The sequence below is a fragment of the Choloepus didactylus genome, chromosome 2 (genome assembly GCF_015220235.1).
Source record: "Choloepus didactylus isolate mChoDid1 chromosome 2, mChoDid1.pri, whole genome shotgun sequence".
Classification (NCBI taxonomy): domain Eukaryota; kingdom Metazoa; phylum Chordata; class Mammalia; order Pilosa; family Megalonychidae; genus Choloepus; species Choloepus didactylus.
This window is the reverse complement of record NC_051308.1, coordinates 119007285-119031520: the sequence shown is the minus strand read 5'-3', so window position 1 is coordinate 119031520 and position 24236 is coordinate 119007285. Positions and strand designations below refer to the sequence as shown.

General features: G+C 43.7%; 1 protein-coding gene across 16 annotated transcripts in view; it reads left to right on the top strand.

The window, feature by feature from the left end:
• Window positions 1-22032, top strand: part of LOC119526795 (phosphodiesterase 4D interacting protein) — a 258604-nt gene extending 236572 nt beyond the window's left edge. For 5 of the 16 annotated variants that reach the window (XM_037826232.1, XM_037826227.1, XM_037826222.1 and 2 more), the window contains 14 exons: window positions 288-473; window positions 4806-5057; window positions 6260-6391; window positions 7762-7878; window positions 9314-9503; window positions 10102-10226; window positions 13250-13489; window positions 15429-15545; window positions 16111-16337; window positions 17554-17697; window positions 18826-18964; window positions 19255-19301; window positions 20177-20228; window positions 20871-22032. In XM_037826232.1, coding sequence (XP_037682160.1) covers window positions 288-473; window positions 4806-5057; window positions 6260-6391; window positions 7762-7878; window positions 9314-9503; window positions 10102-10226; window positions 13250-13489; window positions 15429-15545; window positions 16111-16337; window positions 17554-17697; window positions 18826-18964; window positions 19255-19301; window positions 20177-20228; window positions 20871-21016 — 2114 coding nt within the window. In that variant the 3' untranslated portion in view covers window positions 21017-22032. The remainder of the gene's footprint in view (window positions 1-287; window positions 474-4805; window positions 5058-6259; window positions 6392-7761; window positions 7879-9313; window positions 9504-10101; window positions 10227-13249; window positions 13490-15428; window positions 15546-16110; window positions 16338-17553; window positions 17698-18825; window positions 18965-19254; window positions 19302-20176; window positions 20229-20870) is intronic. The other 11 variants (XM_037826235.1, XM_037826223.1, XM_037826234.1 and 8 more) reach the window with 6 other exon arrangements.
• Window positions 22033-24236: the final 2204 nt, after the last annotated feature.

Sequence of the window (24236 nt, the reverse complement as noted above, 5' to 3'; positions counted from 1 at the left end):
CGTAGACAATCACTCGCAGATGAACATGGATATGTGTGCAGGATGGCCCTGGTGGGGAGAAGGAGGAGAGGTCAGCCAGGCCAGCCTCTCGGGACAGCAGTGATGGCCCTTGGCCATGGCAGTGATCCCCGTGGCATCTAAGCAGCATGGCATTGAGGAAAAGACATGTGCTGGGGAGATCTCTGGTCAGGGAATGGTTTCACCTCCTCAATCTACTACCTGTTCTTCCTGCTCTCACTTTCTCTCTAATGGTGTGTCCTCTTTTCTTCCCAACTTTCTCTTTCTAGGCTTTCATTTTAACTCCATACCCAAGCTGGGTAGCCTCTCCCAGGCTCCACTGCCCTCAGCTCCACCCAGCTTCCTGCCTTTCAGTCCCCCTGGCCCTCCCCTCTTTGGCTGCTGTGACACACCGGTGTTTTCCTTGGCCGAGGCTCAACAGGAGCTGCAGATGCTGCAGAAGCAGTTGGGAGAAAGTGAGCACCTCCTGCTGCGTTTTGTGTTTGTGACTGGCTGCCCCACACTGTGTTGCTCTGCATGGCTTTGGCTTGACAGCAGATTTAAAAAAAAAAAAAAAAAAGCAACATAGGGGTACATGTTACAAATCAAAGATGAGGGAAAGCCCTGCTTGTGTTGTTTTGAAATGTGTTTACTAGTATTTTTCTAGTTTGTCCAATTGTGCACGGATCTGTTTATTCATCAGGCTCTAGACCTGGTGCTCATGCACTGTTGACTGTGTTGAAAACCATCAAGTCTGCTGAAGCCCTGAAACTTGGGTAAAATGTTTACCGATGGGGCACGGGAGAGAAATTTGATGCCTTCCTTGCCTATGCAGGATGAAGTGACCATGAAAAAGATGTCCACATTCTGTGGGATCTTTTGTGTTGCTATTATGTCCTCTGCTGTGAAAGGTTCTTAATCAAGTTCTGATCCTGATATCATCAGGTTAGGGGCAAAAACAATTGTGGCAGAGGGATTCAGAAGAGAAGGTGGCAGAGTCCCTTATCCTATTGCACAAGTTTCTTCCCTGCCCCCAGATAGGTGGCATGTGGGCAGCTAGAACCTGAAGCACAGACTGAGTGAGGTCTGATTGTGAAGTCCATCCTCAGATCCTGAAAATAATTGACAATTCCTGGACTTTGTGGTCATCTTTTAGAAAAGGGTTTGGTGTATTTGAGGGCTGGATTCCTCATCATAAAAATATTTTTTTTCTCATGTGATCACTTGTAGCTTAGAAAAATAAGAAAAACTCACAAGATGAATTTGCTCTCTAGTAGATCTTTTTAAAAATAAAAAAAGTAGAAAGGAGTTTGAAACAACCTCATTCCGTGCCTGTGAAGAAGCTTAGGAATGCCAGAGATTGATGACAAGCCTCACATCAGTCAGTGTTCTCTGGAGAAGAACCAACAGGGGGTGTGTGTGTGTGTGTGTGTGTGTGCATGTGTTTGAGGATATTTGTGATAAGGAATTGGCTCATGCAATTGTGGTGGCTGGCAAGTCTGAATTCCACAGGGGGAGCTGATAGTTGACCAAACTGGACACTATAACCTAACTAAGTAGTCACATAAAATTAACTATCACACCATGCAAAGGGCATACAGTGACATAAGACCACAACCTAGAATTTGTGTCCCTGATGCCCCAAATGTCATTTGAACCAGATTTTTCTTTTGTCAACAGTGAAAATGGATACTCTATCTACTCTGCCCCCAGTTTGACTTCTGAAACCCTGCTAGACCCAGACCATTTTTTAGAAGAAGAATTTGTCCTGGTTCCTTTCTATGGGCACTGAGGCCTAAGAGGCTTCCTCTTCTGCTTATTATCTTTATACAGACATAGAAATTTAGGACCTACCTAGCAATGATAACCTTACTTGATCAAGTCTTACTTGATCCTCACAAAACTCCTGTGCCATATGTAGACCAGTACGGGGAACTAAGGCTCAGGGAAGTGAAGTTACTTGTTCAAGGCCACTAGGAAGTGGGAGAAATGGGCTTGATTCCAGGTCTTCTGCTCCCAGTTCCCTGTGTTTTCTATTACACCCTTTCTACCGAAGACAGTTTTGTTCCCATACTCCTTAGAGTGTGGGGCTGAGTTCACCTAAACAAAGTCTGGATGTCCCTTGCAACTGGGCTGTACCCCAGTCTTTTCTCTTTCTGTAGAGATCAGGGGAAGGTGCTGGGACTCTGACCTAAGACCTTGCTACTTTACCAGTCCTGGAACCAACAATTGATGAGTAACAAATATGTCCCATGACTAAAAGGCAAGAGTGTTCTCTGACTTCCTTTTTGCTTCATTTTGTCGGCTTGTCTTTGTCCACTGTGAATGGAAAAGTGTCTGTAAATGGAAAAGTGTCTGTTGATGTGGATTGAATTGGTGTCACATCAAGTCTGAGCCAGTGATCAGAATTCAGATGGCTCCAGCCTTGGTGAGAAAGATTGTAGCCCATTTTTTTTTCCCCCACATGAAGGCATGGTTCTCTCAGAGGGACCATCACTTGTCAACATTCCTTGGTTTGTTTTTTTTTTTTTTTTTTGAACTAAGTTTCCATCTGGCCAGTGGTGCATAGTATTCCAATTTGCTAAAGCTGCCAAAACATATTATACAAGAAATGGATTGGTCTTTTCAATTGGAGTTTATTAGTTCACAAATTTACAGTTCTAAGCCCATGAAAATGTCCCAATTAAAGGCATCAAGAGTAAGATACCTTCTCTGAGGAAAGGCCGATGGCACCTGGGTGTCACATGAGAAATCACATGGCCAGTGTCTGTTGGTCCTCTCCTGGGTTTAGCTTTTGGTTTTGGTGGCTTTCTCCAAAATGTCTCTGGGCTTCTGTCTTAGTTTCTCCCAGCTCTGCTTGTTTCATCCCAGGGCATTTCTGTCTAACCATCTCTCTTAGCATCTCTTGGCTTCTCTCAGAGGCTACCTCTGGATTGCATATCTTAACTTCTCTCCAAATGTCTCTCTCAGCTTATCATCTTCAAATGTCTCTCTGTCTGCATCTCCAAATGTCTGGATCTGTGTCAGCTCCAAGCTCCATCTCTCTCTCTGTGCTTTCTTAAGGAATCCTGTAAACTATTTAAGACCCTCCTCGAATGGGTAGGGTCACATCCCCATGGAAATAATCTAATCAAAAGGCCTGACCCGCAATTGGGTGGGTTATATCTCCATGGGAACAACCTAATCAAAAGATTCCACCCACAATAGGTCTGCCCCCACAAGAGTGGATTTGAAGCACATAGTCTTTCATGGGATACATAACAGATTCAAAACAGCACACATGACTTCTGAAGTAATTGTGGGACTAAAATATCCTTGTGCATGAAGCTGGTCTGTGTGGTGTCTTTGCACAGAACACTCTATGTTGTGTGCCCAAGGGAGACTGGGACATGAGAACACTGATCATTATACCTGATGGACTCAGAACCTCCTAAAGCCCTTGGTTAAAAAGTAAGCTATATTCTAAAATCACTGATTTCCCCGTTTGCTTTACATTGGGATGGATTTGAAGGAGGTGTGAAAGAGGTAGGAAATCATATCTTTGTTGAATCCTTACTAAAATTTAGATGCTTAAGTTTTTCTTTTTCTTTAACTCACAGTGATCTAATGAACATCTAATATTTTATAAATTGGGAAAGAGAACCATGGCAATATTTCTCAAACTTTGCTGCCTATTAAAATTACCTGGAATGATTTAAAAATAGCTACTACCCAAGCCGCACCCATATTAATTAAAGCAAAATATTACAGGGTCCAGGTATACTAATATATATATATTTTTTGTGTTTTCCAAAATGACTCCAGAATGCAGCCAGATTTTAGGACCAGTTACAAATGGGGATTAACAATCGGCAAATATCAATTGCATTAACCTCTCAGAGGAATTTGGTTCTTTGGGAGGAAATAATGAGCTCATTCCTGTGTGGGTAGTGATCTGTGTACTCTCCTGCCTGATTGTGATAATCCCTGGAAGAAAGCATTCTTCTGAATTTTCTCCTAAAGTTTGGCCCAACCCACCTGCCACCTCCCTACCCTCCCCCACCCTGTCTCCCACCCCCCACCCAGTCTAAGCTTCCTTTTACCTGGAAGCAGAGGGCCAAGGGAACGGCCCATGATTTCCTAGGATCTTTGAGCTGGGAGTCACCCAAGAAATCTGGTCCTCCTCTCTCCATGGCAGAGTGTTCAAGGATGAGGTCATCAAATAAATCGATGGCATTTTTCAGTCACTTGAATCATGCTGGGTGAGAACCAAGACACCACTTACCTTACACAGAACCTCTCACAGCCTCAGCAAAGAGTTCTGGCAGTCTGGAAGAATAGACGCCACCATGTTCAGCTAGATTTCACAACCCCTTCCCTCCTCCGACAACCCCAAAGATGACAGGGAAAGATTGGCTTGTTAGCTTCTGGGGAAGGCGAGTACTCATAGACAAACAGATATTCCTATTCAGAGGTATGTTTAATGCTATGCGCTGTTATACTCTTTACCCCTGACTCTGGGAGTGAGCTGTACTTCTGGAAATTTCCTGTACTCTGTCATGAGGGATTACAGTGGGGACACTGGGCTTTTCCATCATGTATACCGGTGACTTTCAGATACTTTACCCATCATGGTAGGAAATACATGGGGTAAAAATTAGAGCTTCTAGTTATGAGTCTTCCTCTAATTGGTGCTCCACAGTAGACTAGAATTTCTGACATTCCACATGTCTCCCTTTAGTCTCCCTCCTTAGCAATCACACACGTCCTTGTGACCCCTCCCTTCCAACCACCCTATTTGGTTCTCACACATGTTTCTTTCTATCCAGGTATCAGCACTGTCCCTCCTTCTGCCCCAGCTTCATTGCCCACCAACCCTTTGGAAGCCAGCTCTTCCCACTACGTCAACCCTGCCCAACCCCACTCTCCTCTGAGGGGCTCCATAGAACTGGGCAGAATCCTGGAGCCTGGGTACATGGGCAGCAGTGGCCAGTGGGACATGATGAGGCCTCAGAAAGGGAATATATCTGGGAACTTATCCTCAGGCTCCTCTGTGTCCCAACTTAACTCCAAACCAACAGGTAAGTACAAACCTGGAAGGTTCAGCCCATGAAATGAAATCAAATTCAGAGTCTACCCATTTTCCACCAAGGCAGGGCTTTTTTCATTCCCCCTCTAGTCCCCAGCTCACTGAGTGTGTATAAAATGAAAAGGCCTCAGCACACAGGCCAGCCAGAGAGCAAGAATCCCCATCAGTGCTTGTCCTCTCTGAGTGCATCAGCTCATCCTCCCTACCGAGGGCCTCAGTGCTCTGCGGGGCTGTGAGAATGTCAGGGACCACCTCATGTGCTCTGCCATCCATGTCCTCCTCCCTCTCTGCTCCACTTTAGATCCTACATGAACCAGCCCCAACTTAGACCCTTCCAGAATGCCAGGTACAAACATTCACAGGGGCTTTCTTCTTTGGGTCAGAAATTGTTACAGAAAGGGAGGCTACTTCTATACAGCCTCTCATCCCACACATTTATCTGGTATCCAAAATCCAAACTCAAAGTTTCTCTCATAACCCTCTCTCTCATGGTCAGGGCCAAGACACATCACACTAAGTGAAGGGATGCAGCTATGTGGGTGAATTTTAGGATGCAGCTTAGTTAAAACAGCAAGACAATTGTAATTTTCAGAGAATGAATGAGCATGAAGCAAAATGGTGCAGTTGATGTACCCTGGTCATTAGCATACCTTCCACTTCTCTTTTCAACATTGTTTTTGTTTCCTTGCTGGTGCTCCTTCCTCTAGTCTACCCTCAGATCCCTAGATCCTTGCAGCCTCTCTCTTCTTCCTTCCATATTAAAAGTGATTTGAGGGAAGTATTAACTCCATACAGTGAGTTTAAGTTCATGTGCTTTTATGTTGGGCCCTTCTTCCCTATTAACCTCAAAGTCATATCCAGGAGGAGGCCATAGCTTTCCAGATCCTAGTCAATCCTCTCCAGAGACTTCAGCTTTGTTTCTAAACCATATGTAACTTCCTTATACTTGCCAGAGACCTGTGTGGGAGGAGGTCCATGAGGTTTGCTTAGCACTGGGGTGTCCTGTATTTGAAAGGCTATTTATATTCAAACAAAGTTACCCATTTTCTTTGGGTGCCCAACTGAGAGGTTGAAGTAGCAAAAGGATGCTGATGTTTAGGGATATTGCTGAGGCACCACTGGTCCTGATCCATGCCCACCCCTGCTAGTAACCAGGATTCTTAATCCCTCCATGTCCTGTTGGGGTGGCTGCAGGGGCTGACCTACTAGAAGAGCATCTTGGTGAAATTCGGAACCTGCGCCAGCGCCTCGAGGAGTCCATCTGCATCAATGACCGCCTGCGTGAGCAGCTGGAACACCGGCTCAGCTCTACTGCCCGTGGAAGTGGTAGGGGAATGCATATCTTCCTCTTTCTGGTCATATTTGGGAAGCTTCTGAAGGGAGAACACTCAGGCAGGGTGTGCCAGTTTGTTAATGCTGCTGTTATGCAAAATACCAGAGATGGATTGGATTTATAAAGGGGATTTATTCGGTCACAAATTTACAGTTCTACAGCCATAAAAGTATCCAACCTAAGGCATCAACAAGAGGATACCTTCACTGTAGAACGGCTGATGGTGTCTGGAACACCTCTGTCAGCTGGGAAGGAACGTGGCTAGTGTTTGCTGGTCCTTTGCTCCCGGATTCTGTTTCAAAAATGGCTTTCTCCAAAATGTCTCTGGGCTTCTGTCATCACTCCTCTCTCTCAGCTCCTGTGCGTCCTTGCTTCTTTCTCTGAGGGCATTTCTCTCTAAATGTCTGGGGGTCTGCTCTTAGCTTCTCTGGGTCAAACCCTGGGCTAGCATCCCCAAACATCCTTCAGTTTGCATCTCCAAGCATCTCCAAGCGTCAGCTTTCAATGGCCATCTCCAAAATGTCTCTCTCAGCTTCTCTTGGGATGTTTTATCCTTTTTGCTCTCTGTGTGAGCTCCCTCTAAAGCACTCCAGTGATCTAATTAAGATCCACCCTGAATGGGCAAGGTCCACACCTCCATGGAAATAATTCACTCTGAGGTTCCACCCTAATCAACAGACTAATCAGTCTGCCTCCACAAGATTTCATTAAAGAATATGGCTTTTCTGGGGGACATAATATATCCAAACCGGCACCCAGGGCTTCACAGATTTCAGAGCACTTTGGTATGCTTTATTTCACTTGCTCATTGCAAACAGTCCAACATGGGCATTGGGGCAGGTACTACTATCCCCATTTTATGGCTATATCTGATCCTCAGAGAGTGAAATCCCTTGAGAAAGAACTAGGTCTGGTCCCCAGAGTTGTCTGTCTTCTCTTCCCATCTTTGACTTGCTCATATCCTGCCTACTGAGCTCTCTGTGCCCTTGTTGGGTGATTGGCAAATTGCAGAGCCCAAGTCTTCAAGGCCTTCCCCAAACCCCTCCACTGAGGTAGCCTTTCTCCCCACTCTCTTCTGTGTTGCTGTCACTTAGAGGCCATCCCATCCCCCCATCCTTGTCCTGTGCACACCAAATCAGAAGTTATTTAGGGGAAAAGAGCCTCCTGCACAATTATAGCTATGGCATGTGACAATGCATGGAAAGTATCCAATTAGAAGAGATACAGAAACATTTGTTCCATCATACTTAGTCCCAGGGTTTTCTGCAGAGTTGGGATGGGATCTTTGGGAGACACAGAATGGGAAGTTTTTGAAAGCATGTTACCCCAATGTGTAACTTGTTTGATTGCATTTTCTGGGCAGGGTCCACGTCTAACTTCTATACTCAGGGCCTGGAGTCCATACCTCACCTCTGTGAGTACAGAGACCTCAGGGAAGAAAACCGGAGACTTCAGGCTCAGCTGAGTCACATTTCTAGAGGTGAGAAATTAACAATCACTAACCATTATCACCACCAGATCCATTTCTTCCCTGACCACACCAATCACCAGTTGGAGAAGTGAAGAGAAGACAGTGGAGATAAAAGTGCTATCCAGATCCTTCTACCTAAAATTTCCATAGTTATTCTCATTCTACAAAAAGGGTTACTTCCCAAGAGATCCCAACTGTGGTCCCTCAGACTCACTAGCTCCAGGAAATTGATAGTTTCTTAACAAACCAGCCTGCAGATCCAGAGTCACTAGGTGTCAAACTAGAAACCATTTGCCATTTGTTCTACCTACCCCCATTCACAGCAGACTTGAACAGAGGAAGAAAGGACAGTAAGACCTCACAAGTTTCTCCAGATTTTATTGCAACTCTGTCTGTCTCTTCCAGGACCTACTCTGTCATCCTCATATCTCCTCACTACATCCCCTCACTCTTTTTCTCAGGGCTTCTCTCTCTGATCAGTATTCTTTATGAATCTCTCACAATGTCCTTCACAGCTTTCCCAGTCCTATTCAGTGGACATCCATTTCCCATGTGGCACCAGTTCCCATGTGGCATTGAAGGCAGAAGTCCTTATTATTATTTGAATTGATCAATCCAATATGTTATTCATAATGAATTATTTTTATTTACAAATATTTATTGAACAGCCACATAAAACTAAGAATAGTGTTAGAAAAAAGCTATTATTTCAACAAGAAATAATTCTTGTTGAAAAGGAAAAAGACATCAAAAGATACTTAGTTCACCTAAGAACAAGGAGACTTGAGAGGAAAGGTCACTGCTTGGGTTAGATTATAAATGTTAATAGATAAGAGAGAAGGCAGAACTACTAAACTACCATTGAATGCTTGGAAAGAGTAGAACAGATTTCACAGATGAGAACATAGTAAGCAATTTAAATGAATACCATTTGTCAACCCCAGGTGAACTCCATCCCAGAAGACTAATAGATCCTGCAGCCTTATTTTGAGAATCCTGGTTAATAATCTTTGAGAAATCAAGAAGATCAGAGAGTTGCCACAACCCAGAAAAAAGCAAGTGTCCCATTTTTAAAATGAAGAAAACAATATATTCTAAAAAGTATAGACAAGAAATCTCGACTTCAATATTTGGCAGAATTCAAGAATGGATTATTAAGCAGCTAGTTTGTGAGCACTTAGAAGATGATGAGTGTTAGAAACCAGAATATTTTCTCTAAGTGCAAGGTGGGTCATGTTAAATCAGAGGATCAAGGGCACTGCAAAGAAAGAGGTCCACCTTCCCCAGGGTGTGTTGATATAGGGAGCCGGCACTCTCTGTCCTCCCTCACATGGCTGTTCTTCCCTGTGCCTTAGTTATGTTTGTCAGGTCAGATGTCCTCAGGCCCATCTTCCTGCCACCCCTTGGCCCCACAATTTAAATCCACCTGTGTTCTACTTTCCAGAGCACTCCCAGGAAATGGAATGCTTGAGGGAGGCTCTGTTGTCCTCTCGATCCCGGCTTCAAGAGCTAGAAATGGAGCTGGAGCACCAGAAGGTAGAACATCAGCATCTTATGGAAGACTTAAAGGCAAAGCAGCAAGAGATCTTGCATTTCCAGGAGGAACGACTATCTCTTCAGGAGAAAGACTCTAGGTAAGAGGTGTCCCATTGATAGGGAAGGGGGCCCCATTTTCAGCTTTTGAAGTATGGTTATCAGCAAGACTGTAAGTGGTGTCATTTAGAAAACTCAGTTTCCCCTCTGCTAGTCCTGATTTATGGGTAACTATGAGCAGAAGGAAAAACTTCTCTGGGAACATTTTTTTTTTTTTTTTTTACCATAGTTTAGGGAGTGGTAACCTTTTTGTGGAAGGCTTCAGCATATAAGACACTTGAGAAAGAATGCTCTTGTCCTTCCAGATACAAGTTCTTAATCTCACCATAACCTAGGACACCTCTACCCCAGCCGTGATGCTTGTCCCCAGAATAATCATCATGAAAGGGGCACTGCAGAAGCAGTACAAAGAGCAGGCTGGTGTGTCTGTTCTGCTACTCCCTAATGGTATGACCCCAAGCAAGTTATTTTACCTCTCTGAGCTGTTTCCACATTGGTAAAATAGATGTGACAGTTTTTGTGAGCTCTAAGTTGACACCTAGTGCTAAAACACTATGATGCCAAGGCTGACTCCAGCTTATTGCCCTGCTGTGACTGGGCATCTCCGATGGCTCAGTGGGCCCTCCCTCCCCCTGGCAGGCTGCAGCACCAGCTGGCCCTCCTGCAGCAGCAGTGTGAGGAGAAACAGCAGCTCTTCCAGTCTCTCCAGTCAGAGCTACAGATCTGGGAGGCATTTGATGGCAATTCCAAGAAGGGACTGAAAGGTATGTCCCCCAACTCATTTCCCCTTAGCATTCCCCATGAACTTTCTGCCTTTTATTAAGATCCCAGTGAGGCCATTACCTTGGGAACTACAGAGATCATGGAAGCTACCAAGTTCTATCTCAGAAAAATCCCCTGGCAGGACTGGGACTCCCAATAAATGAGGGGAATTCTCAAACACAAAGCCCAGGAGTTTAGTTGTGGATATGAGCAAGATCCAGTCTGAACATCCTTAAAAATGGGCCAGAAGAGTCAAACTTCAACCACTTAGATGGCTGGAGACAAGTAAATCAAAACCTAGATAATCCTGTATTTTTTTAAAAATATAAAGAATTATTCTAATGGTATCGCCATCTGAAAGGATCTTGAACATTGTAAATTAGCACATACTGACAACCCATGCAGCCAGTGTAGCAAACAGCTTGTTCCCTCCCTGACCCTTTTCCCCAGTGGGAAAATTAAAAGATGCAAAAACAAACAAAATCTTTTAGAAATACCACTAATAGCCTCTAAGTTTAAACCTGGATTTAAATTTTATGCAGTTTTATTGAGGACTTTTGTCACCTGCTGAAATAATAACAGTATTTGAGAATTTTGGTACATTTCCCTATGCCCCTTCAAATGGGGAGGGTTCTAAACATAAAAACAATTAAGTCTCAGCAGGCTGGAACAGAAGGCTGACCTGAATTTAATGAAATTAAGCAAAGATAAAAAGGAATCCTGGGTTGATTTAAAATGTCAGTGGTAGAAGTACAGGATGGGGAAGTCTGGCTCTGTAGCCATTCAAGGGCTTCTGGGTGGGGGATGAGTTAGAAACACATTCCCCAAAAGTAGTTGCAAGGAAAGCCAACTCAACCTGAGACCTCGATAGTGTAAATGTGGTGGTGTCTCTATGGGGTGGGATGAGACTTTGCTTGAAATACTGTTAGATTGTGGGGTACCATCTTTCAAAAGGGGCATTGACAAAATCAGGAATGTAATGAAGACAGGGACCACAATGGTGAGGGCCTTGAAATCTGGAACTGGTTAAAGAAACTAAAAATTTTAGACTTTCAGTAAGATCATGAAGAGATGAGAACTGGCTTCAGATATTTGAAGAGCTATCAGGTAGAGAAGAGCTGATATGTTTTGTTTACCTCCAGAAGACTCAACCTGATCAAAGAGTGAAGAGCAGTGGAATCCGGATCTCCTGTATGTAAAACCAGCTATCTAGTTATGGAATACCGACTAGTGAAGGAGTAAGCTCTTCCTATCCACGCCCTATTTATATAGACCAGAGATGATCTGTCAAGGATCCTACAGAGGCAATTCTTTCTTTGGATGCCCTGTTGTCTCTCTAAGGCCTTCAGTCCTCATATTTCATGATTATCTATTTAAAAATTCCTTAAGCAATATGGTTTATTGGTTTAAGAATTTTCTTTATTCAGCCAAATCTGAATTTTCATAAAATCCCATTTAGTGTCCTAATTTGCTGAAGAGAAAGTAAACTGGAGTTTGGAGAAATACAGGGGCACATAAGGCTGAGTAAGAGAATTGCTTATGCATAAAGTCGTGGAAGCTAAAATGCACATGGTGAGTGTTGGGTCAGGAGGAGGCCAGTCTGATCTTAGGAGAGGCTCTGTATCAGGGAGTTGTGAAGAGTCTGTGTAGATGAAGGGAGAATTTTCAGTATATAGAGGGCCTACAAGGTAAGATGAACGTTTACATTTCATGTAGTAGGCGATGGAAAATTGTGTTTCTTCTAAAGCAAACTAGTTGCATAATGAAAACAGAATTTTAAGATACTAAGTTTGGTGGAACATACAGTTGGGATAAATTAAAATCAGGGAAACCTATTGGATGGGTATAGTTATTTTCTGGGCATTAAGTGATGAGAATCTAGTATAAGGTGCTATTGGCAAGATAAAGGGGAATGGATAGATGAAAAACATTTTCAAGGAAGAATAAGCAAAACTCAGTGGGAATTTGAATTTAGGGAAAGAAAGGGAGGTGCATCATAGAGCTATGGGTTAGTCTCTGGAAACTACTAATCCTGAACTACTCCTGTTTTCATGCCTTTCCCCCTGTTTATGGGTCTTTTAGGATTCATTTCAAAGCCACTACCACTAAAGGTCCATGTTCTCTTCTCCTTAATTCCCAACTCCAACAAGATCTCTGAATTGAAAGTTTTTTCATTTACTCATAGGTTACAAAACCTAAATGAACTGAGGAGAGGCAATTCATAGTCTTCATTTACCACACTTTGTTAGAATAGTCACATGCTCATTGCAGAAATATTAATGTTTGATTAAAGCCCCAGATGCAACTGGGTGTATCATGTAATATAGAGTTTATACGCCCTTTTACCTTGCTAAAAAGCAAAGCAAATTGTACAGTTCAAAACACATTTCATCTCAAGAATTTCAGATATGGGATTGGGGCCTTGCAAAATATGCTACAGCCCTCTTCATTCCCACTGTATAGAAATAGATCATGTGTGTGGAGGTTAAAAAAAAAAAAAAAAAAAAACATGGTGAAGTTGAAAAGTTCTTAGTTATATCAGTGGACTGTGGTGTCCGACTCCTATTCTTACATGCTACCCAAATTCCTGATGCCTTCCTCCGCCTTTTCCTCTTTGATTCCTGAGCGTAGCAGTTATCAAATAGACTTCTGCCTCGGCCCCCACCCTTCTCTACTTCAACGTTAATCCCCTGCCTTGGAAGACTCTGCTATTTAACTTGAAGAACAAAGATTCATATCAGAATGAAATAATAGCTTTACCTAATCTGCCAGTCAGACGGCCTCTACATGCACGTGGGTACTTTGAACCTGAGAAAAACTCCACACTGACTGCTTGTCCTCTCAAAGTGTCGTAGGGCCACAGAGAATGGTGGCATCTCTATCAGAGATGTGTTGCCATTGTGTGTTTCCTGGAGCCCTGAGATTTCAGTAGGGTCCTGACCAAAAGGGAAGTCTGGGAATTGTGTTTTGACAAGTGCTTGGAAATACTGGATCAGGGTTATCAGGTCCCTCTTCTTCTTTTCAGCTTACAGCTGGGATGCCTGTCACCATATCCCTTTGAGCAGTGACTTGAGCAAGTTAGTGGCAGAGGTACAGGCTTTGAGAGGACAGCTGGAACAGAGCATTCAGGTGAACAATTGTCTGCGACAGCAGCTGGAGCAGCAGTTGGACGGCAGAGCCCACACACCAAGCCTCAGCCTCTCCTCTGCCATCCAGAGCTTCCCAGCCAACACTGATTCTGGAAATAAGCAGCCACTCTTCAAAGGTATGAAGGAAAAGGGAATTTGCAAGCCCTTATCCAGTGGGCAGGTTACCAGGATGTCTGAGGTGTAAGGGGCAGTCTTGTCCCTCTCATGCTCCTTAGGGTCAGGTGGAAATTGGAGATGCCCTAATAGAGTGACTGAGGGAGAACCCGGGGTTGAGGCCAGACCCAGAGGCAGATTCTGGTTTTGCCATTTACACATTGTCTGCCTTAGGCAAGTAGTTTAAAGTCTCAGATATGTAAGCCTCAGCTTCCTCATCTTTAAGATGAGGATAAAAGTAATATGTACCTTCTATAGTCATTTGAAGTATTAAATGAAATAATTTACAAGTGTCTGTCACAAAATTACTCAAGAATTAGGAGCTATATATGTTAGTACCTCTTCCTTGTCTTTGCATAATGCTTTAAAATTTACCAAATGTTTTCAAATGTATAACTTCATCGGAGGTAGGGCAGATCCTACTATCTCTGTGCTTCATAGAGGAACTAAGGTGTTGAGACCTAAACTGACAGGCTCAGGTTCACAGGAGATGGAGACAGAACTAGGATTAGAACCAGGTCTCTTGATTTCTAGTCTATGCTCCTTCCACTTGACCATGGTCTGCCTCAGTGTTGCTGGCCTGCTCAGATTTTTCATTCTACTTTCTCTTTACCTAATGTGTGAGGAACTCAGTTGTGCAGCAAAATGTCCCTATTCCTAAGGAAATCAGGGTGTTGGGGAAGTATTGAGGGATGGGCATGTTTATTACAGGGGGCTGTCATCCACTCCTGCCCCAGTAAAGGTCCATGTTCCCTTCTCCTTCGCCTTTGGAAGGCCCTTGCCTGCCCTTCAGATGGGCATGTTTCACCACTTCCCTCCCTTTTCTTAACATCCCTCATCAATCCCACTGAATCATGTTTTAATATGAATGTTAGTACTTTGCTATACCCAGGCTCTTGACACATTTAATTTCTGCTTCCTCATCTTTTTTGTCCCCTTTATACACACCATTGACTTCAACATCCCCTATCATCTCCATGGCCATATCCTTAATTTTATTCTAATTGGGAACCACTTCTATTAAGGTTCTTTAAAGCTGAGTTTTCAAACTCTCATGCCTGCTTTTCCTGGGTCATGTTAGTCTTTATTTTTTTCTGGTTCTGTTACATGCTCATTTATCAGACAATGACCTGATCTGTCTGATGAAGGTGACACTCACATGATCATGTTATTGTGACCATTAAATAAGAAATTGCATCTGGACAGCCAAGCACAGCACCTTGCTGGCTTATAGTCACTGCTCCACACAGGTCAGGTGGATGCCTTGTCCTCCTCGTGGTGCCTTGATGGTTGTGGTGTCAGTCATGTCTCCCTCCCTTCCCTCTCTCCTGCTTTCCCCTCTCCCTGGCTTCCCAGGATACCATCCAGGACAGCCCCACTGGCTCAGTCACTGCTCCTCCTCCTCTCCACCACAGAGGGCTGAGCAGGCAACCAGGCTCCAACCCACATTTACCTGAGCAGACGGTTTTCATCTTCTTTGTAATATAGTCCCTTTCCTCCACCATCGCATTTCTTCCTTGCCTCCAATAGGGCATCTTTAATCCACCAAGGCTTCTGTCTCCTATTCTTATAATGATAAAATGTTTCCTGTTCCATCTCACTAGAATGGGGATTAGTTGAGTTTAATCCCACAGAATTCTTTGATTCAACATTTTTAAGATATACCCTTTACTTACATTTTGTTGCAAGGCACTGTAATAGACACTACGTAGAAAATTATATTCAAAACTGGGGTTAAAAATATATGTAATAATTTTTTAAAGTACAATTTGCTTTCTCATGAAGCACCCTTCAGTTAAAGGAAAACCTTGTCTTCTGAAGCGTAGAAACACACCACACTGAGTGATTCATGTGCTATTGCTTTTGATTAGGCCTGACAATTACGGTGTCTTGATTCCCCAGATTCAATTTCTTCCCCACCAGTTCGAGATGTTGGTGTGACTTCTCCGGCTCTGGTCTTCCCTGGCCCTTGTCCCTCTGCTCCTGGCTCAGAGACTTCCATCTTCAATAGGACAAATGGTAAATATGGCAATTAAGGATTTGGGGCTCAATAATGGAAAAATATTACTGCAAGCAATCCTTGTCTGTCTGTATATCCTGTATCTGAATTTGGAGATTCTTCTCTGCATGCCCCAAGGCCTGTAGCCCTCCTCACTGCACCTCTGGTAGCTGCCTTTCTTGTTCTTTCTTTCTCCTCCTACTGTCTTCCTATTGCTCTGATTTTGCTTCATTTCACCATGATCTCTCCGTTTCTGATAGTGTTCTCTGCATTCAGCTTGATTTCCTTATCTAAGTCTTCTCCACCTGGAAAGTTTATGTATTAATAATATTTTTCCTGCATATTTCATTCATCATCAAGAATGAAATTCACCTCCTGGCAATAGTATTATCATGGGATAATATAAGACAGATTATAAAAATATAGAAACCAAATGATCTCTGTGGACCCACCCTTGAACTTTCTGATTTTCCTTTCTTGTTCTTGACCTCTTTCACTACTGGATATCTCTTTTGGAATAAAGTGAACTGAGCATAAGACTATGAATAACAGTGGATTCTGTTGCATTGTGGTTTTATTTTTCAGAGCCAAGTGTGGCTGCTTCTCCAGTAATGAAGGAACCTCCCAAGCTGGAGGGTGATGCTACTGATGGCTCCTTTGCCAGTAAGCATGGCCGCCATGTCATTGGCCACATAGATGACTATAGAGCCCTAAGAGAGCAGATTGGAGAGGGCAAACTGCTGGTCAAAAAGCTAGAGTCTCTTGTGAGATCAGCATGCAACTTCCCTGGCCCTGCAGCTCAAGGCACTGAGGTAAACCCATCTGTGGCTCTTAGGTCAACTTCATCCCTGTGGCCCTTTCTTCTGATTTTCACTCCTTCTCCCACTCTTTTTTTTTTTTTCATACTCTGTACCTTACAACAGCTAAGGGTACATCTGCTATTTACACCAAGCTAAGCCTTTTCCATATTCTCCTATTTTCACTATAAACTGTTCTGTTCCTGATACAGTTGACTTGATATTCTTCCTCAAAACTACACAAAAAATCAGGCATCCTACATGTCATCATCAGTAGAGGGTTCACTGAGTATTGACATGTACATAGTGCTGTGTTGAGCATGCTTTGGTAGTTTATTATCTTTTACAGTAACACTGCTACATGCACAACTGTGAGCAGAACAAAATCAATTAATCAAATGAACATAAATTGGGGGATTTGAAACCATATATGCTACTTGGGGGGAAGGAGTATGGCACTTGACAACCATGGGGTTTCCTTGTTCAGACTGGGCAGGGGAAAGGAAAGCAGTCAACAAAGCTTCTCAGGGTGCTGCATCATTGGGAGGGACTAGGCACCAATTTCCATGCTGTCCAAGACGCTACAGACACATGGATGTAAGGACAGTTTCTGCTTCCACAGAACAAAGGGGAAGGTATACATACAAGTGAATCAGTACAATAAAGTGCTATAGGCATGGTGTTAGAAGTTGTCCTCTGTTTGTGAGTATGCAAATGTAGATGTAGTCATTTATACCAGGGAAGGAAAGCAGCTGTTTCATAGAGGACATAACGAGGGGGCTGAGTTTTGAAAGCTGCACAGGCTGTCTAGGCTGAGGTGGGCATTCCACGTAAGGGGAGCAGCACCTCAGTGCTCGGAGCTGCAAATGGTTCAGCCCAGTTGAAGCATAAGTAAGACTTAGGGAAGGGCAAGTGGTGCCAGAGCAAAAAGCAGAGAACTTAGACCTTTTAGCATTGAGCAGCTACTGGAAAGCCTAAAGAGAGAGGGTGGGAGAAATCTACAGTAAAATAAGTTCTTTTATACCAGAGGTCACTGCTGAGATTGGGAATCTTGGGTTGACCAGATTATAAAAGGTTTTGCAGATTCAAGCAGGCCCATTTTTTAGTGTATGTGCCTTACCCACAAAGGAAGATTGAGGCTTGTGCTTGAAAAGAAATAAACAAACAGACAAACAAAAAAACAAGTGAGCCCTTACCCCATTGGGTCCATCACTCATCCCTCCTTCCCCAGGTGCTGGGGAGTGATCGTGACCATGAGCTTCGCAGCAGCACCCGTGCCCTGCACCACACCCTGGAGGAGTCGGCTTCCCTCCTCACCATGTTCTGGAGAGCAGCCTTGCCAAACTCCACCAGCCTTGCCCTGCCTGACAAAGTGGTAAGAGACTATGTCCTTTACTGGGTCCAAATCAAGCTCTTATGCCCCCAGATATTCTCTCTTCAGTCCTTCAGCTTTCCTGAATATCAGAAGCTGAATGGTGAGATGGGACAAACAGGACTCTCCTCCAGGGAGACCCCAGATCCATGGTGTTTGCTCCCAGTGCAGCTTTTACCACATCCTTTCTCTTCCCACTCCCTGGCCCTGGAATAAGAAATAATAAAGGAAAAGGGAAGGAAATGGAAAAGGCAGAGACTTAATAATACTGGTAATTCACAAGACTTCAGATCCTTTAACTTTATGAGGTTTGGCTGAGCTGAAATTAAGGAATATGTTAAAGCTTCAATACTTCCTTCCCTGAACCACAGGTCCACATAGTCACACATTATCCCAGAATGTCACCAGGACACTGCAAGCCTATTGCAGCCACACCCTAGGGAACCCCAACTTATCATTTAAACATGAGGCTCTGGCCAGGACTTGAAGAAGCCAGGTCCTTCAGGAACCTCTCAGACCTCAGGCTGGCTCTCTACAGGCAGAACATTGGGAGGCAAATTCCAGGATGCCCTCCCCAGCAATTCTAACAATAGACGAATGTTCCAGATCCCTCAGGGGTCCCAACTATGCTAATTATGGGGAGGGGAAACATGGCCATCTTCAGATTGGAACAGATATTTTCTTTTTTGTGCCAACTCTCCACAGGCCAGTCCTTTCTAAGTGCCTGCCTCATATATATATATCCAGACACATATATGCCTGCTTAGACATAATATTCCTGTACTACCTAGTTTTTCTTGGAAGTAGTAGTAATATAGCTGATTTCAGGACTGAATTTGAGCTATTGTTCACAGTTGGGAGTTTAAGTACTGGTCTGGAGTCAGGTTCTCTTTAGCATCAGGTGTGTAAGCCTGTGCTAATTTGAATGGGGCTTCCAGTTTTCCAGTATTCCCACCTTATGGCTTCAGCATAAGCTGTTATCAGCTAGAGGGTTTTAGAAGCTGTTATGGGAGGAATTACATCTAACAATAGTTGAGATTATAGTATCCTACTTTGGCATGTAAAGAGCCACAAAGCATGGGGTGCTTTAGGATTTCTGATCATTGATGGACACCCTGTCCCTCTTCCCAGGGAGAGTCAATGAAAAGGGAACTTCTGGAACTGAGAACCAAACTATCCAAACAGGAGGATCTCCTTCAGACCACAGCTGAGCGCCTGAATACAGCCAACCAGCAGAAGGAGAGCATGGAGCAGTTCATTTTCAGCCACTGTAGGTGCCCCAGAGCCAGGGAAAGGGCAGGGGAAAGGGAGGTAGCCTCTGGACCCCCACTCTGCTGCTGCTGAGCCATGAGCAGGGAGGCTGGGGGATATCTCCAGGGGAGAGACTGATGTCCCCAAACCTCCTGTGTCATGAGTAACTGTGGATGCAGAAGGAGGAAAGGATGGGAGGCAGCAAGAGACCCGAGGAGTGGCCAGAAATAAATGCATTAGAAAGCACATGCCAAGACAAGTATGGACTGGCTGGTCATTTCTGCTTTTTGGGCTGTTTTGTCATTTCAGTGAGCAGGACACATGATGTTCTAAAGAAGGCAAGGACTAATTTGGAGGTAAGGAAACTACTGCACCACTCAGAGCCACAGAACCACCCCTCTCCCATCCCCATCTGTCATCAGAGTCTGCAGGTGATCCTGGACCTGCTTTGATCTTCCAGGAGAAGATTTCTGGTCTGCTTCTAGGGTCACAGGTCCTCAAAAAGCATCCTTGAATTTTCCATCAACATCATCTATCCAATCCCCATCAGCTCCCTTCCCTGACATTTCTGTTCACATTGTCATCATCTCTTTTTACTACAATTACAGCTTCTTTATGTCAAGCTGGGAGTCTGTACAAATGCAACTTACTTGATCCTTTAGGTCAGAGGATATGTGGGAATCGGCCTCTGAGTTAGCTTTTTGGTTAGGGATCCTGAGGCCAGTTACATGTGCGACCTTAGGAACAAAGAAAAGCAAGGTGCAACCTAAATATTTATTTAACTGTACACTATAGGTTTAAGAACAGCAATTTGATTTTAATGTATCTTTTTCTTTAGGCACCATCACAAAAGAGAACTGTTTGTTTTATTGATTGAAAAGAGAATTTGATATCTAAAAACTGAAACCTAAGAATAGGTATGAGAGACATTCTCTCCTTTTATTTGAACATTAATTGGTAATCATTTTTTAGCAAGTATCTTGAAGAAAAATTGAGGTGTATGGAATGGCTTAAAAACCAGAGAGTAAAGCTTTGAATATGGACTTTAAACCTTTTTCATGAACAATGAAGCATATTCCTAGAAATGTTCCTAAATTGTAACCTGAGAGAATATTTGATCATCACAGTGTGAAAATGGGTTGGCCCATGATTTAACTCTGCTTTTTGTTTTCTTTTTGCAAATTCTTTTTATATTTCTCTGATGATTCCTTTCTTTCCTGAGTCTCTTTAGAAGAACACTTACAAGATTTCTTCTGTAAAGCCTTATTCCTGTCCCAGCAAAGGTAACCCAGCAGCCTCAAATACCCCAGGCATCCTCAAGTTTGGAAGCGTTCCACCCTACTCCCATTAGAATATTGGAATAGGCCAAAGACCTGCGATCAAATCCCAGACTTGTCTCTAATGGGTTGTGTGGCTTTGGCTGCCCTCTCCTCTGCAAAGGTGGAACTAGATGGTCCCTGAGGTACCTGTTGACTTGCCCCTCCCTCACCTCATTAATGTAAATTGGACATAAACTTAGGGATTTCTCTGCACAATGTCCTCTCCTTCCTACAAAAGACCATCTCTATATGTGCATGTTTCATGCTAAGCACTTCTATTCCTGGGACATGACAAAGCTGTCATTTTGCTCCAGACAAAGAGAACTGGGGAGTAATCTGGCTCCTCAAGGGGGCGGGGTAGGGATCTAACCAACCAATCTGCAGGACCTCTAAGTAGGGATATAATCAACTTGATGGCAGGGGCCTCTTCCTCTGACCTGGTGGCACCAGTTGTCCTCCAGACTCAGAGCATCCCCTCAGCTCATCCTCTTAACAGGCTCTCATCAGGCTTTGGGTCTCTGTCACCACTTAGCTCTCACTCCAGCCACAGTTAGCAAACAGCAGGCCTGCCAATAGACTCTTACTTGGTTTATTTTCTATCTCCAGGTGAAACCCCTAAGGGCTCTGCCATGCATTCCAGTCTTGTGACTCTTGCCTTCCAGGAGCCATGCAAGAAGCGAAGCCACCAGAAGTCCTTAAAACAGCAGGAAGGGTGGACCTGTCCCCCTTTTGTGCAGCTACCTATCTACTGAGCAGGAGCTGGGCCCCATTCTACAAACCTGCTGGAAATGCCAGAAGGAGTCAGATCTGTCCTGGTGGGGCAGGGAGAAAAGAGGAAGCCTTTCTTGCAGTTATGGAACACCTTTAGTCAAGATCCTCCCAGTCCAGCGCTAAGCAAAATCCACTACTTTTGCATGCAGGACCTTGTGACACTGCTTCTAAACAGCCTCGGTGGCACTTGGAACTAGCTACAGCACAAGTTTCTCACCTTAGCAGATATCCTAAGATGGTCAACTCAAGGGAAACAGGACCCTGCTTCCTCTGAATGGAACATGTGGTCCCAACACTGGAGCTCCACAAGTAGTTCTAAAAGCACAGTACTGAGCAGGACGCCCCGACGGACAGAGTGTTGTGGAGGCTCCATGAGCTCGGCTCTCAGGCCCACACTGAGTCACAGGCAGGATGGGCTCCATCTATACCTTAGCATCTGAGTTTTTTTGAGCCCACACCATGAAAGCAGTGACTACTCAAATGCCATCTCAGGCTTGCCATGGCACCTTCTGTTTATTTTCTTTTATGATCTCCAAATTTTACCAACCCCTCTCTAAATTTGCCATCCCCTTTCTTCCTCCTAACTTTCACCTGGGGAATTGGGATTGATAGCCAAAACAAGCCCTTTGAAAGTCTCATGGAAAGCAAACCTGTGCTCATTTTCAAGTAGCATGTGAGAGACCCCCAGTTATGCTAAAACCTAGTTTGTGTCTTCACAGTGCTTATAGGACATGTGTGTGTATAAATGTATGATATATATTTATATATGCTGCTTCAGTGATATGTTGAAGGTCAAAATAAATGGTGGACAGGGTCAGTGAGAGGAAATAATCTTTGTAGTGGCTGTCAAGACAAATGTATAAGAAAATAAATATTTAGTGTTTCTTTGTCTGGCCTTGTTCTCCATTCCTGTACCAGATCCTGGGCAAATTTTCATTAAGAAACTCACACTGTAATGCTCGAAGTATAAATTTAAAAGAATAAATTTTTCCCCTTTGTTATTTTGTGAGGATTTCCAGGGAAATAATATGAAGGAGTGGTTCCTAAGTTTGGTGTGTCTTAGAATCTGTCGTGGAGGATATAGATGTTTTGTCCTGGGCTCCAGTCTCAAGAGATTTAGTTGGTGTGAGGCCCCAGAATCTGCATATTTTACATAAGCACCCCAGCTGATTCTAATGTAGGTGGGCTGCATCCACAGTTTAAAAAAAACATTATTCTAGAGCAATGTATCAAAACTATAAATAAATTTGTTTTAGTTTAATTGCAACCCCTTTTTGTTTGAAATGTGCATAATAGTCATTCCATAAACTTTGATATCAAGTTCTTAAAATATTGCTTGGGCAAAGTCCTTGCCTAAGTCTTTTTGCCTTCTAGAATTAATACAAAGCTGCTACTCCAGAAATATTTCCCAGAAACAGTTAAAAAACAAGTACAAAAAGTGAACCATTGTCACCACCACCACTACCAGGAACAATAACAAAATGATTCATAAACATCTCCTCGTGTCTGAGGTAGAGATGCCCCCCTTTAATTGGGAAGTAGAATGAACTCAATATCTGCTTTTACACTCATTTAAGTATTTGCATGAACACCTTTGGCTCATGCCAAAGGAATCCCTGACAAAAATCAGCTGAATGGGTGAACGGTTAGCAAGACTGTTATATTAAACAGTATTTAAAGATAAAGTAGCAAAATCTGAGGACTCCTTGCCCTGTGGTTATTCAAACATTCAGGCAATTCTTCCTTCATTCGTCATCCTTGTGCTTCCAGGGCTAGTAGACCTTGATAACATAATCAGTAATCAATGCAGAAGTCAAATATTGTTTCTTTGAAATTCATTTATTAACTGGCAACATTTATGAAAATAACATATTACATAGCCTGGCCTCCTGGTGCTTTCCCAGTGCCTGGAGCTCCCGGGGCCTTGGGGATCCCTGTGCACTGTCCAACTGGGGCCACAAAGGGGCGCCGTGGTTCTTCCTCATGGAACTGGATTTTTAATGATGCAGGCCCCGGCTAGTTTTCAATTTTCTGGGGATACTGCAGGTCAAATGTTACCCTTATGTGTCCAGAGTTTCCTGACTTATGGACACAACATCCCTGGTGTCAGCCCAAGGTCTACACTGCTCAGACCTCAGTGGGTTGGTTGTGGAGGTTCAGCTGCTGCACAGATAGAGCCTTCTCAGCACTTCTTCCTAAAAAGGGGTTTGGAGGTTTTGAAGGGGGAGAGGGTTGGCACACAAGAGGAGTAATAAAACATAGAAGAGGAGGTGATAGAAAAGGTAGGGGAGGGGGAGCTGAATACCAAGGAGGTTCTAGTCATTGGCTCCAGAATGGCAGTCCATCTCTCTGAAGCACTCCCTAACCCCATTCTGCACATTGTTCCCAATCGGTCTCACACCTAGATTCTTCCCACAATAATGGAGTCTAAGCCTACGCACAGATCCTTCACTTGCAACAGGATTTTACTACCCACCCACCTCCCCTCTCCAGTCACCAAACCCCTGATTTGTGGTTCTGGGGATTCCAAAGCATAAGCTCTCCAAGAGAAATGAAAGTGCAAGCCACGTGGGGTCCGATTGTCACCCTGCAAGGATGAGTCCAGCTGTCCAAAGTCATTCCAGGTTGAGATTTTGAAGACGTCGAACTCTTTCAAATGAAAATCATTCTTGGTCCGGGGCATTTTTTTCATATGGTAAATTGTGTTATGAAATCATCATCCAGGTATTAAGTCCTCATTTTAAAGTTACATGTCATCCTTAACAAGAGGAAAGCAGGCTGCAATTGGCAAGTTTCATGAAATAATTAAAATTGGGGCAGAGCCCAGAAATGTCCAGATATGAGAAGCTGCTCAGGCCAATGGGTAAGTCCCTCCACCAACACCCTCCACGTAAGGTGTTTGTGGCGCCTTGCTCTGGTCCACCGGGAGCTAACCAAGCAATGGACCCTCAGATTCCTCTCCCCAGATTTTCTCCTGGCTTCTTCCTGATTCAAATGCCTTTGCACTGGCACTTGTGTGGTCTTCTTTTATACTTTTCGTTTTCTTTCTTTCTTTTTTCTTTCCTTCTTTCTTTTTTGTACTTAAATAATATTGAAACATTCTGTCAAATAGTGAGACTGCCTCCTAATTTTCACACTGATAAACACAAAATTCAATCTATTTCTTACATAAGTAAGGGAGAGCTATACTGATGATGCACA